The sequence below is a fragment of the Crocodylus siamensis genome, chromosome 1, assembly GCF_052110815.1.
Source record: "Crocodylus siamensis isolate JL-2025a chromosome 1, ASM5211081v1, whole genome shotgun sequence".
Classification (NCBI taxonomy): Eukaryota; Metazoa; Chordata; order Crocodylia; family Crocodylidae; genus Crocodylus; species Crocodylus siamensis.
Window position 1 is genome coordinate 152,563,710 of NC_143395.1, and position 15,492 is coordinate 152,579,201.

A 15,492-nucleotide genomic window follows, 5' to 3' on the forward strand; every position below is an offset into this window, starting at 1 on the left:
TTTTTTAAATATCCTATTAAAATCTCCCAGATTGCTTTCAGTAGTCACTGGGAAATCAATGCTGATTCCCAGCCAATCCAGGAGTGTTGGCAACCCCACCAGGAGCAGCTAACTGACAGCAGAATTGCTGACCAAAGGATAGCTTGATTAGTTGTAACATCAAGACCATTAAAAAGGAGAAAGGGTCATTAACACCTGTTGAATGAAGAGTTTAGAAGGAATCAGGTAGATTATACTGAGCTCTTAAGTGACTCATTGCTGCCTGGTTAGAAATGCTGCTGCCATTGCCAGGCAACTGGTTTTAAAATTTATGTGAACCAGGGATCAAGACAGGCGCAACTGTACCACTGTGCCCCATCTCCCCAGATCCACCCTTGTATAGGTCTATATATAAAATATAAAGTTACATGCAAAACTGAAATTGAGTACATTTTGAACTGTTCAAGAGTGAACAATTTATAAATAATACAGACATGGACTGTGAATCTAATTAAGTGACCACTTCAGATGATGGCAATTTTAAATAGCAAGCCATTGTTTAAAAATTACATGCAATCATAATATAATATATTGATTAGGTATGCTCAGTGTTTTGCTATCCAATAATTCATATGGGATAACTGTCACTTTTTTTCCTAGCCGCTACTTTCCAATGAACTGAATTAAAAGCACATCTTCAAATTATTATTTTTTAATCCATTTTTCTTCAGGAATTAGCTTCACTTGATGATCAAGAAAAAACTATACTAGAGCCCGGTCAGCCTCAGCTTTCTCCTGGAATTTCAACAATTAACCTGCAGCCACAGTTTCCAGGTAGCTCTTGACTCATCCTCTCGAGTAAATGATAATATGGAGAATAAAAGGTTAAAATGGTAAACTAAGATGTATGTTCCTTTCAGCTGCAGAATCTATATGTATTTTTGAAACTCTGGATTCATGCATTAAAGACCTCATCCTGCAAGCTCTTACAACTGCAAGGGCTTCTTATACAGGCAGGCCCAATTAAAATCAGTGGAGCTACTTGCATATAGGTTTTTAGGTTATGTCCACATGAACCCTGATATGCACTTGCTCTATGTACAGAACTCCCATAGAAATCTACAAGACATGCATGAGAGACATGGATGTAAACCTCAGCATTTCATTAATGAAAAAAATTGTTCAGTTAAAAGTGAAGTTCTATAAATAAACAAATTACCAGAGGAGTAGAAAAAAACCCAGTAGGTAAACTTCACAATGTTAATGGTACTTTACAGTAGGAAGGTATTTTCAGTAACCCAAAGAAATTATACACTAATTTTAGATTGGGTACCAGACATGAAAGTAAGAAACCAAATGTAAGCCCCTGGCTCATACAACATTTGTTGTATGTTATATACAAGTATCACACCTGCCAACTGGCCATATATTAGAACTATCACAGGATACTTCCCTGCCATGAAAAAGTTGCTATTTCAACGAGTGCCTTCTTTGTAGCCCATCTGCCACTGCTATTCTGGGATAAATTGGTTTATTAGCTGACATGTTACAATGTGTCTTTTGATACTCATACATAATGCACAATTAAAATAATGTCTGCCAGAGCTGAAAGAAAAAAGAACCATGCCATACTTCACTAATTGAATGTATGTAGTTTTATTCAAGTTACTGTTGTTGTCTGGTAAACTGGCATCCTACTTGTAAGCAACAGGCTTTTCAGAGAAAGAGTAACAAGGAAGTGGTAGTGATTTGAAAGGCAGGTTTCTCCATGCATTGGCAATAAAAAGGGAAAAGACACAGAAGCAGGAGTGGCCCATGTAGAGGTTAGCTTATTTGGTGGAGCAAGTGTTTGAAGAATTATTAGGAAACAAGGACAAATATTATAGGTTTTCATGAAAGGTTGAGGAACCTTCAGTGTGAGAATGAAAACTCGGTATGAATAGTCAAATCCCAAATTGAGAGACAGGAGCTGCAGAGAGATCTCACAAAGTTAAGTGAGTGGGCAAAAAAAATGACAGTTGGACTTCGAAGTTGACTCATTGAAGGTGGGGGAAAATAAGTTCAACTGTACAAATACAGTGCTAGGTTCTGGACTATCTGTTATGACTCAGGAAAGAGACCCTGGAGTTCTCATAGATGATTCTCTGAAAAATTAACTCAATATGCAGTCTTGACCACAGAAGCTAATAAAATGTTGGCTTCATTAACAAGAGAACTGAAAACAAAATGGAAAATACCATGCTGTTATACAAATCCATGGTGAGCTCACACTTGAACACTGTATGTAGTTCTCCACATCTCAAAAATAATATAGTAAAATTAGAGAATGTACAGAGAAGGACAACCAAGGTGACCAGGATTATGGAGCAGCTGCCATACCAGGAGAGAATAAAAAGGGTAGGTCTCTTCAGTTTGGAAAGGAGAAAGCTGAGGGGAAAAGGATAGAGGTCTATAAAATAATGACGCTAAGTACAGACATTTGGGGGCATTATGGGGGGATTAAATTGGTTCAGAATGTTTGCTTGATATCAGGTAAGTCAGGATGAGGGGAGTGGGAGGGCAAGCAGACTGGGGAAGATAGGAGGTCCACTGGGGATAGGGGTACGGGTGCAACCTGGGGGTGGGGTGGAGGATCAGGTGCAAGGGTGGGGGTTGGGCAGGCATGAACCCTGTTGAGTGGGGGGCAGGTGTGACCTGCAGAGTGTTGCTGGGGTCCAGGACAGTCTGGAGGGAGGCTTGTGGAGTCTGCGGAACAGATTAGGGAGCTATTTCTAACCCCCTGACCCTCCAGTGAACCTGTACCCCCATTCCTTTCTCCTCTCCCCCCATCAGGACTTACTTGCTTGGCTCCAGAAGCAGTGAATGCTGATAAAAACAGTTGTACCCGAAGTGGCTTCCGGGATGGGGGTTAGGGTAGCTGGCTGATCTGGAGGTGAAGGGGAGAGGGACAGGGTGCAAAAAATAGCCCGGTGTGGGGCAGGAAGTGAAAACTACAGCCTTGGGGCTGGCAGCTGGGTTTTCCCAGCCCCAGGACTTCACAGAGAAAGTGTGCATCAGTTCTATGCACTGGTTTGACCTAAATCAAGTAAGTTCTATACTGCATTGTTCCAAATTTATGTTAAAACAGGTTCTGCAGTTTTTAGACCAGTATGTATGCATGTAACTTCTGTACAGTTACAGGTTTGCACTGATTTCTGGTCACTGAGACCGGGTCTGTAAATATAACGTCAGCACTGGGACAAACTAAGTTTAAATCAGGTGGACATTTTGAACCCATTTTAATATTCTTGAATGTCTGTATTTAGCTGAAGGGTGTGAACAAAGCAAATAGGGAACTGTTATTCACCCCATCCTAGAACTAGGGGACACCCACTAAAGTTAGCAAGAGACAGTTTAAAAAAATAATAAGAACGAGTACTTTTTATGCAGGGCATAGTTAATATGAGTTTTGAACTCATTACCACAGGAGGCTGTAGAGGCCAATAGTATAGATTGTAGAAGCAGATAGTATAGTCAATATGTACATCAGTAAAAGCATTAATGCTTGCACTAGAAGCATTAAGTGCAAGACATGGAAGGTCTCTACTCGGCACTGATCAGGCCTCATTTAGAATACTGTGTGCAGTTTGGGCCCCACATTTTAAAAAGCATGTGGAGAAGTTAGAGAGGGTCCTAAGGCAGGCAACAAAAATGGTAAAGAGCTTGGAAAGCAAGTCATACATGGAGAAGCTGAAGAAGCTAGGCATGTGCAGCTTGTAGAAGAGGAGCTTAAGAAGGACATGATAGCAGTCTTCAAATGCTTGAAGGGCTGCCATAAATAAGAGGGAGAATACCTTTTCTCTCTTGCTGCAGAAAGTAGGACACAGACCAATGGCTCAAAGTTGCAGCAAAGTAGGTTTAGATTGGATATCAGGAAAAGCTTCTTCACTGTTAGAACAGTAAGGCGGTGGAGTAGCCTACCTACAGAAGTTATGGACTCTCCATCACTGGAGGTGTTCAAAAACAGGTTTAGTTTCATAGTTAGTAGGGTCGGAAGGGACCTGAGCAGATCATCAAGTCTGACCCCCTGCCATGGCAGGAAAGAGTACTGGGGTCAAACAACCCCAGCAAGGTGAGCAAGGTTGAGCAACCATTGGTCAGGGATGATCTAGGCATAGCTATGCCTATTTTCTACTGTGGGTATTTCCCATGCTTTTAGGTTTTGCTGATTGCCTCATGGAGCTGGGATGGAATCCTCTCCATTTCTTTATGGCTACATGTGTCAGGGGGTTTTTCAAGCCTTCCTCAGAAGCATTATGTGTTGACTGCAGCCAAGGCTGGGAGTTTTTACTGAGGTTTGCCAGTGCTCCTACTAGCACTTAAACCCAGAAGTTCCTGGCTAGAGGATCTTGCACCTCCACACAGGGTCAGACCAGTTAGCATATTTAGATTTAGATTTCACTAGATTTCATAGACATTCAGGCTTTAGGGTCAGGAAGAAATTTTACCCCATCATTAGATTGGGTTTTTTACTGCCTTCTCTAGGAGGAGACATGGCCCTCATCCAGGCTTTCTTGAGCCTATGTTAACAACCTTTACAGAAGCAGAATATAGGCTGCCATGGTCCCTCTGCTTTATGTATGGCTAGTTTGATTGTTGCATCTTGTGTTGTGTCAGGGTGGGCTGTGTAGTTTTGCTAAGATGTTAGACAATGGATTTATATGGTATAGTTTGGATAAGGATGATCCTGCCTCAGGCAGGGGGTTGAACTAAATGACTTATTGAGGTCTCTTCAAGCCCCACTCTTCTATGATTCTCTGATAACCCAAATTCAGAAAAGGACTGGACAAATGAATGGGTGATAGATACATTAATAGCTATTTAACAGAATGATCAGGGGTGTATCCTCTGGCATTTCTAAACAAAAAATGGTGGATGCCATGAAAGGTAATGAACAGGAGATAAATTACTCTAGATATACTGTGTTCACATGCTCTTCCTTTAAAGCATCCACTCCTGCAACTGCCAGGGCCCTGCCACATGTTCAAATGAAAGCTGAATAGAAACCAGTTATAAAGTTGTTACACATTATCAAGCACTAACTTTGTAGCTGCTGGCTCTTTTTATTGCTGAATGGATGATTTTATGGTGTGATAATTACTTTGCACATTTGACTGGTTTAAATTTATTGCACTATCAACTAGTTGATTGCATGATAATTGCTTTCCATGTGTGGCCAGTGTTACTTTGCATGTGTGGCTGATCTAAATTTATTGTGTGATTAACCAGTTAATTACGTAATATATGGTAATATATGGCAGGGGCCTCAGAAACAGGATACAGTACTTGGACTAGATCAGGAGTGGGCAAAATCCACGGCTGTGGGCTGGATCCAGCCAGCGGTGGACTCCATTTCCCAGCAGCCCCTGTCCGTGTGGCTGGGGCAGATTTCCAAGGAGACCCCAGCAGCAGCCACCCTGTGATAGCGTGCGGCCAGGGTTTTTGTGAAGACCAGCCCAGACAGCAGTGATGCCAGCTTCTTCCTGGTGGAGGGGATGAGGGGAGGCTATGCTGTGGCTGGGAGCTGAGCAGGCTCAGCTGTCGCTGCCTGTGTGGAGCGGGCAGCAGTGGCAGCACTGTTGGGAGGTGTGGCTAAAGGGAATTTTGGGGTGGCTATAGCCCCTCCCCCCCAAGTCCCTCTGTAGCACCGCCCCTGCTGGCAGGACATGGAGCTACTCCAGAGCTGGACAGGAATCTTGCTGCGGTGACAGAGTGGTCCAAAGCCAGGGCAGAGCTGTGATCTGCAGCCTTCATGCTCCAGGCAAAGGCATGCCAGGTAGCAGATCACAGATCTGCCCTGGCTCCAGACTGTGCTGTCACTGCTGCAAGGAGCCAGAGCAGAGCCACAATCCACAAGCTTCTTAATGGTCAGACTGATTCAATATTGCATGTGCAGCTGGTGAAACTTGCCTTACTATGATTGTTTTATGTTCCATGTTAAGCAGCTGTGGTTGAGAGAACCTCCCCGCCCCTGCCTGTTGAAGTTGCTCCAGAAGTCTCTACATCAAGTGCAAGTCAAGTAATTGCACCTACTCAAGTTACAGGTGAGATACCTAGTTTATAAGTCTTACAGTGGGTTAAAATATGACTGTAAACATATTTCTGGCAATATAAATAGTTCCACATTACTTCAGTGTTAAAAAAGAAGGTAACATTAAAGCACAGAAGAAACTTAGCTATGAAATCCAAACTAGGAAGACATATGGCATAGAAGGGAGTAAATTTTCAGTAGAGCTGGGAGCCTAGTCTCCTTTGGTTGTAGTTGCAGCTGCCTGCTTGATTTTTATGCTCACAAAAGAAATGGCAATCTGAATATATGAACTCCGGCTCCCAGATTTTCACACACTGTTAGATTATTAATATTAAGATTTGCAGTCATAATTGAATTGCATCTGTAAAAACATGGACATAACATATCTAATAATCTCAAAGGGTATGTTTGTAAAGTGCCTAGCACAGGGAGGCTCTGATCTATCGCTGGGGTTCATAAGGTCTTCCATTAATAATAAAATTCTAATATAATAAAGGGCTTAGTCTGTCTGTCTGTAACGCTTTTGGAGCACTCTGATTGGTTACTGAAACAATCAATCAGAGTGCTCCAAAAGTGCTACAGATAGGAGGTGGCAGTATGGCAGAGCACTGCCTATGACAGTGGGGTCAGAGGGGACAGAGCTGGGGGGCAAACCCTAACCCTGACCCTAACCTCCCCTCCCACCACACCTGGCCCTGCTTCTTGGAGGCAGCAGCGACACAGGGTGCTGGTGAAGGGGGACAGAGGGGACAGCAGGGCAAGCTTCCGCCCCTCCCTCCCCGTCCCACTCCTGGGAGGCAGCAGTGGCATGGTAGGGTTAGGGTTAGCAAGCTTCCCCCCTATCATCCCCATCATTCTTGACCGGCAATTTGCTGTTTAATAATAATGATGATGATGGCTGAAAACAGATTGGTGAGTAAACAATAGGATACAACAGAACAAAAGAAGTTCTGCATAGGCACCATCTGTGCTCTAACATGTTTTTGAAGAAACATGAGCATTTCATTGTGATTAGTCAGTCCTGAGGCTGCACTGACTGTCGGGGCATCTTTGATGTAGCAGTAATTTTCCTTTATTCTTCCCGGTCTTTTGCAACCCTTGTATAAAGGATCCTTCATTGTGGTATAAAGTTCAAATTAGTATTTTTGCTGGAGGGGAAAGTATATATTCATGAATGACAGGTAAAGATTCTGAGTCAGTCAATGCAGCCAGAAGCTGCAGCAAGAGACAGCAATAATGGATGAAAGGCTGGTGGAAACCACAACAATGGTGGAAGAATTGGAAATGGAAAGAGGCAAAGGCAAGAGTGGGATGACTAATTCTGTTTGCTTCAAGACTGATGTGAGGCATCTGAACCAGGATGATTTTATGAAGATGACTGAAGAATGAAGCTTGCTGAGAACACTGAAAAAGAGAACTCAGAGGCTACATCAACTTTTACTTTGGATTACTAAATATCAAAGATTGTGAACTAAATGGGAGTCCAGATGGAGAAAAAAAGCAGGGCAGAAAACTACTATCAGAACCCAAATGTGATGCACAAACTGATAGATCACACACAAAACTTAATCCTGCTCTCACTGAAGTCAATGGTAAAAGTTCTTTTCGCTTCATTGGTATAGAATCAGAGACACCAACAGCCAAAATGAGCCTGCCTCTTGTCCTTTAAATTGCTACTTTGACACAGTCAGTAGTTGATTAGAAGATTTCAAGGTTTCCTTTCTTGTCTTTACAATTAAGTCTGTCATCCAGGATCTCATCATCTTCTTTTGATTACCTTTTTAAATGATGGGTGAGGTGGCTCCAGGAAAACTTATTTATTAACCTAACAAATTATGAAAGTACCTTGTATGAAAATTCTGAAATCTCTGAGATTTCCTTTTCATCTTGGGAATGCATAAGAGTTCTTCGTTAATCACTTATAGCTTATATCAGTAGTGTAACTGAAGGGGGCTGACCAGGGCAACAGCCCTGGATGCCACCTTTGTTGGAGGGGCACAAAAACAGCTGTTGCTACAGTGACAGCTGATCACGCTGCTGTCATTGGCATGGTGGCAGCCTGCACTGCCTCGTGCATTCCAGATGCCCCTGGGCAGAGCTGCTTAGCTACACCTCTGGCTTCTATTACTGATTTTGCTGTTTCTTTCTCCAGCTAATTCCATGTTGCTTTTTACCAGGGATCCTGGTTTTCTGTTTTAAAATCCCAAATTCTATTATTAACCCCCACCTCCATCTGCATTTTTCCATGATTAAAATGAAATGCCACTATATATATATGGAATCAGTTGAACACAATGTAGCCCCCTGGCCTTGCTGGTGCCCCTCACTCACGACCCACCATCCCCTCGGCCCTGCTGGTGTCCCACTCAACCTGCTGTCCCCTGCCCTAAGGCCCCAGCCCCCCGGGATAAAGGAGCACAGGGATGTGCCCCCTCAGATTTCTGTGCCTGGGGTGTGGGACTGTAACCGGACTGGACCATTCTCAGGCAGGAGTCACTTACACAGCACAGTTGGCAGGACCCAGCATGGAAGAGAGCACCGCGCTGCCATGGCCACCAAGCTGAGGAACTGTGGACACTGTGCAGGCAGGGGACACCTCAACTCAACAGCCATGGTGGCGCAGAGCTCCGTCTCATGCTGGGTTCTGCTTGCTGGGCAGCAGAGGCATCTCCTGCCCGGGGCTGGTGCGGCTCATCTTCAGCCCTGCACCCCACTATGGGTGAAAAAATCTTGGGGGGCACATGCCCCTCCCACGCCATCCCCAAACTTCATCACCTGTGCTCCCACACCTTCCCCACTGTGTTGCTTATGCTCCTCGCCCATAGACTTACCTGGAAGGACCTGCAGGAGCTACTCTCCACCACACTGCCTGGCTGCCACAGGTATATGTGTGTGTACACGTGCATGTGGCAGTCCCTGCCCCTGCATCCCGCTACCCCCAGCCCCAAGAAGTGGAACCATGGAAACCCATGGTTTGACGATTTTTCTCCCTTGGAGTAGAAAATCTGTGAATTTCTCCTTTAAAAGAGAAAATCTGCATTTTTCCGTGGCAAACAGAAAACCTGGATCCCTGCTTATGATGCAGTGTGTCTTCAGTTAAGAAATGATACCAGAAGACTAGACGGGCCACGTACTTTTGTACTTAAATGATCCCTGTATATTTGTTCTATTTCTTTAAACCCCTTCCTATTATGCATTTCAGTTAGGATTACATTGTTTCAACCAAAAAAAAGGGAAAAAGCATGAAACTCCGCATGTCTATATTTATGACCTAGCATCCCTTTCTTTCAACTTATATATGCCTTGGCGTGCTTATGTACAGTTTGTGATCCTACTTTATGGGCAGTATGGATGTTTAATGCTTCCATATGGCTATTGAACATGCTCAATAGGTTAGCCAGGCAGACATGCCATTTCACATGCACATACTCTGGTCATTAAATTTTACTTGGCTAATCCCTGTGACAGGCAATGAGAAGAGGAGGAGGTCTGTCCCATGTTTTAACTCAATATAGAAGTGACTAGGGCATTCATTCAAGAAGCAGGGGATGCAAATTCCAAGTTTCCCTTGCCTAGAAGGGGCTTGAATCAGCATTTTTCTGACTTCCTGCATAGTGCCATGACCAACATGCCACATTAGGCATTATTTGGGCTGCTCTTCAGCCCTCCTTTTGAAGTTGGCCCCCTGAGGACCCAAGAGAAGGAGTTACTTGAGGCCAGAAGGATGAAAATGAACTAAGAGGGTGTTTGGCTCAGTGAGATGGATACAGCTTTGGAAAGGAGCAGGCCCTGGATTCTCACCTGGGCCCTTGCTGCCTACAGGGTATAAACGGTAGGTAGAGCACTGTACTGGGAGGCTGGAGAAACAGAGGTTCAGACCCCCTTGGGGTAAGGGTATCTACAAACTTACAAGCCAGTGCTCCACTTTCTTGAGTAAATATTCTGATGACTCCACTATTGAGCTAAAACTTTAAAGGGTCCTCTTTCTCAAGTATCAAACATGTGCTTGTCCTGAGTTTTTTGAGATTCACTTTCATGATTTACCCTCATTGCTGCAGACCTGCCTGGCCAGTGGAGCCTACTGTACCTGTTCAGTAGTTGTGCAGGTGTTTATGCCTCAGAGTTGGACATGGAAGCTAGGTACAGACATTCAAAAAGCTTGAGGTAGAATTGGTCTAAGTTATGCGCTTTTTCTTTAAGCGGTGAAGTTTAGATCAGTAGCAAAAAGAACATGCATTTGCCCCCCACGCACACACACACACACACTTTTTTGTGGGGGTGAGGGGAGGGTCTTAAACTAGTTTCCACCATTTTTAAACCAGTCTATGTGTGCCATACTTCTGTTCTGATATAGACCAGTTTCCAATCACTTATACCAGTAAAAGTATAATGTCTGTACCTGCCCAAAATTGGGATTGCAAACTCTGGCTAAGTGCTAGAAATTGTAGTTATGTGACTGAACAGTTGCCATTTGCATTGGTAAAGAGAAATATGAATCTGTCCTTTCTTTGCAGCTCTCAGAGCTCTTGTGTCATGCATTACAGGCAGTTCCAAGTATTTGTTACAAGAAGGCTCTTAGTCCTTCATTTAAAATGCCTTTCAAGATTTTTTTTCCTTCAACAGGTCAGACCAATTGCAGTGCTAGTGTTGTGGTAATGTTGGAGGGATGTAGCTATTATGGCCCAGGAAATATGTGAGAGGCAAAGATTTTTGTGGGTGATACCTTTTATTGGGCCATCTGCACAGCGGGGAGAGATTTAGACAAGCTTTTTAAAATGCAGAACGTTCTTCTTCAGTGCCAGGGTTCATATTTCTTTATGCTCCAAATTATAAACTATCATGCCATAGCATCCTAGCCCATCCTCAGATATTGTAATGTTGTTTTCTTAAATAAGTTATCTGAACTTCATACTTGGGTATAAACTTATGCCCTACTTCAGAACTATGTGCAGTTTTTGCATTCCTTTTTTTTTGTCTTGGCATGTTCAAAATCGTTTAAATACTAGGATCATTAAGCACGATCCCCCCTTGTCATCAGTTTCACTCTTAAGCAGGTGATTTCAGTTGTTTGAAATAGTTGCTTAGCCTTATTCTTCTTAAGGTTGTTTTTTCTTGCAATATCCAGTTCTCACCATAATTGTTCCTTTATGTTCTGTGGCAGTGCTGCCAGAGTAGTGTGTCACCCCTGTATATTTTTACTCTTGCAAAATGTTCTAGAATCTAGGACAAGGCCTTGTGAGGTGAAGTACTTCCAGTTTTGAATGTGTTCCAGAAGTCAAATAGTATCTGCCAAATAGTGTACTGAAAGTAAGAGTCTAGACTTAGAGCTGTCTTCATCCATGGGAATATGCCAAACCCTGTGATGTATCTTGTTTGCTGAAGAATTTGGCTCATGCCATGTAAGCAAACATTTCATACCTTGTGGGCAAAAGGAAATATTCCTTCTGAAATTTCTGGTTCAGATTCTTGAGGTCAGTTCACAGTCTGAATCTGCACCTTTTATTTCTGCAGTAACCAAAGAATGAACCCAGTTACATTAGCTCTTCATGAAGGCATGTGCCATCATGTTTTGCAGCTCTTTCTGATCTTTTTCTAGATTTGTTAGATGTTCGGCTCTCAATCCTCCCACAATTGCACCTTGTATAGCACTGGAACATACCCTTTTCCCATGAACATATATTCAGGTTTGCTACCAGACTTGTTATTTTGACTCTGAATTAGTGGTATTCACCTTTTTTACTATGCCATGTACTTTATGTTTGTAAGCTCATGACTAGGGGCTTTCCTTCATATACTGCCACAGATGCTTAGTTCACTCTTTCCTTTTTTATATTAGAGACAGTTCATGCTCATCCAGAACTGAGATGTGTGTCTCAATCGGAGATTGAAAGCTTACACCTTCTTTGAACTGCTCTATTTCAGCTTCTGTTATCACATCTTCTCTGGTCTTGTTCTTTCTTGTATGTAAGCACTTGTGCATATTTTACAAACTGTTCTTTTGATTTTACAGCTTTTTCTCTCATTTATGAAAAAACATTTCACTTTCTCTTGAGTTCTGTCTGTCTTGCTATGGCATTTATTTATATTTCTGTTTTAATACAGCTTGGTATGCATTGTTTGTTCCAAAACCAGGTCTCTGTTTCATAGTAATACTTCATGTGCATTTTTTTTAATTGTTGCATCTCAAAGCAGTTTTATCTTTAAGAATTTTAATAGTCCAAAAACACAATTCATGGTCCCTGTCCAGAAAATGTATAATTCATAGCATGTTTCTTTTATAGGCCACTGTAACTGGTTTGATGCCTGAGGATCATTGTGATGCCCCTTACATGGCCATCTCATCCCTGCTAGGCTCTCTCGCAAGGTCTCACCCCATTTTCACCACCAGCCATTCCTTAGGTCCTGAAGATGTGACCTCTAGCCACCCACAAAGTCATGCCTTTGCCTCTCAGATGTCACATCCAGTGGGACACTTGTCCCCAAAGCCCACCTCAGGTCTTTACTCACTTGTTGGGGCCAGCCTAGCTTCCGCTCCTCTACTCTAGCTGGTCCCTTAGTGGAGGCCCACTGTTCTGGACCTGGCTTCTGGGCTTTGGCTCAGAAAGGGCCGATTCATATTTCTCTTTACCCGTGCAAATGGCAGCTGGTCAGCCACATAACTACCATTTCTGGCACTAAGGTTGAGTTTGCAGTCCCAATTTCAGCCAGGTACATACATTACACTTTTACTGGTATAAGCGATCAGAAACTGGAAGTTTGGTACACATAAACTGGTTTAAAAATTGTGGAACCTGGTTTAAGATTTCTACCCCTCCACCTCAAGAAAAGGACAAATGTGTGTTCTGTTTGCTACTGATCTAAACTACGCCACTTAAAGAAAAGCACATAATTTAGACCGATTTCACCTCCGGCTTTTTAAATCTCTGTACCTCACTTCCTTGTCCAATTCTGAGGCATTAACACCTACACAGCTACTGAACATGTACAGTAGACTCCGCTGGCCAGGCAGGTCTGCAGCAATGAGGGTAAGTCATGAAACTGAATCTCACAAAAATTCAGGACAAGTATGTGTTTGATACTTGAAAAAAAGGACCTTCTAATGTTTTAGCTCAATAGCAGAGTCATTAGGACTACCCAAGAAAGTGGATAACCAGCTAGTAGGCTTGTAGGCAAAGCTTATGGGCCTGCCCTCTGGGGCTTTTATATCTATCCTGATCAGGCTTTGGGCCCTCCAGCTCCAATCTCTGCCCTCTTTGGACTATCCCTCTAGCCCCAAGCTCTGCCCCTCCCTAGGCTATATCCCTGCCCTTCTCAGAGTCTAGGCCTCTTAGCCCCCAGCTCTGCCCCCTTCTTGGACAGAGATGGGATCCCTGGCCCCTGTCTGTGCCTTGAGCCTGACCCCTGGCAGGGCTCAAGGCAATCGTATACCTCTTGGGAACTAATGGGACCTTCAAGCCATCCCTTTTCTAGTCCCACCCAAAACCCAAACATAAACTTAAGTCTTCTGGCAGCAACACCAACACCTAGCTCACCAGCTGCCTACCACACTTCTTCTGAGCCCTGAATCAGGTCCCTCTGGTTGCACTCTTAAAGCTCCCTGTCTGGCAGTCATCAGTAGCAGCCATCTCACACAAAGGCTTCCTCACCCTGCTGCTTCCCAAGTCTAACTCCTTGCCCCGGCTCTAGCTCTGGCTTATATACTACTAAGTCCCTGCCCCTTTCTAGTCTTGTGTCAGCTGACTTGACCACAGGGTTGTTCCTTAATTCCCTCTCTGCTGATTGCCTGTGCCCACGCTACAAAATCCCTGCTCTTACAGGGGCCACACCGCTTTCCAGTAACAAGGCAAGGGTTCCCTGTTACAGCCACCCTCATACTCAAGCCTTTTCAGTACTATTTCCGACTTTTTTACCCTCCTTCCTGCTCTTTGTGTGGCATGTATTGTATGTATACCATACTATAGGACTTAACATTTTTCCTCTTGAACACCCTTTCAGCAGGAAATGTTCTCAATAAGAGCCTAACAAGGCTGGCAGAAAGGGGCCTTAAACTAGGTTTAATCTTCAAAAACTATTTATGAACTATAGTCTAAGGCAGAATATTTTAAAACTAAAAAGTGAAATCGTTATTACAGTTAAAAAAAATCCTTGTATTTAACCCAGTTATCATATTCCCAATAATAAGGCAGCCAAATCTAGTATGGATCTCATTAGGACTACTTGTGCTGTCACTGTGAATTGTTCCTGGTCAGCTTAACAAGTAAATGACTATTTGATTTAATAGTGTAAATCTGTTGTAGAAGATTGATTCATTGAGGACTAGTTAACTGAGGGTGTGGACAGATGTAATAGTTTTGAATATAAGCCTCACCAGTATAACTTAAATTTTTCAGCTTCCCAACTGATATAAGTGGAGCTAAACTATTGCAATGTCTTTTGTTCCAGTTTAAAGTTACAGCAGTGTAACACAGTTACACGGGTATAGGAGTGGCATATGTAACAGTTAAATCAGAATAGGTGATATATGTTCCCAAGTTGCAAGTCTTCTCTCCCCTTTTAAAATGGTTTAAAGTTATAGACACTGTAACAGTCTACTGTCTATTTATCACTTTCTGTAAAATTAAAAAAATGCAATCTAATCTACATATTTATAGAAGGATAAATGTGCAGCTGTCTGATATCCAGTTTGTTGTTCCTTTCAGCTGTAACTATTCGCTCTTTTAAAATAACTGGAATACACAGACACATATTGTATGATAAAAGAGATATTATAATCAATATAGATGTCAAAGCAAGATTATCTTGGACCAAGGGTGGCCAGCCCAATGGTATAAGCAGCTTTGGTGTGGCACGCAACAGATTGGAAAGGGAACAGGCAGAGCGGCACCAAAGGGGGCAGGGAGCAGAAATCAGAGCAGCAGGTCAAACAGGAGAAGGGGTTTGATGTGGCAGTCAGGGAAGGCACAGGACTTAGCTCGTGCGACACCTGCCAAAGAAGTTGGCTCCCACTGTTATATACTATTTCCTGTTCACAGTAATGGGCATGCAGTCCCATTGGGTTTTAATAAAGTTATATGCATACGTAAGGGTAGGATGACCTTATTAATGGCTTTCTTAAAAACGTAGATTCCCCAGTTCATCACTTTTCACCATCTTATTTCCAAGATAAGGAAAGATGATTTAAAGAAGAAAATGTTTGATTGATTTATCTAGTATGGATCTGGTTAGGACTATTTGTGCTGTCACTGCGAATTGTTCCTGGTCAGCTTAACAAGTAAATGACTATTTGACTTAATATGTTCCTGTTGAAATTAATGTCTTTGTGTATAAGTTGGGGTCAGATCTGCTCCTCTGTTAAATAGTCTTATGTTAACTGTGGAAGTAGGAAGTATCATCCTGTCTTTCTATGATCATGTAGCTGCCTTTTTCAATTATTCTATAGCTTT

At 42.8% G+C, this 15,492-nt stretch overlaps 1 protein-coding gene across 12 annotated transcripts in view; it reads left to right on the top strand.

The window, feature by feature from the left end:
* Positions 1-15,492, top strand: part of LTBP1 (latent transforming growth factor beta binding protein 1) — a 357,999-nt gene that overhangs the window by 237,691 nt on the left and 104,816 nt on the right. For 6 of the 12 annotated variants that reach the window (XM_090045635.1, XM_090045667.1, XM_090045616.1 and 3 more), the window contains 2 exons: positions 711-813; positions 5,961-6,062. In XM_090045635.1, the coding sequence (XP_089901761.1) occupies positions 711-813; positions 5,961-6,062 (205 nt within the window). The remainder of the gene's footprint in view (positions 1-710; positions 814-5,960; positions 6,063-15,492) is intronic. The other 6 variants (XM_090045626.1, XM_090045658.1, XM_090045687.1 and 3 more) reach the window with 1 other exon arrangement.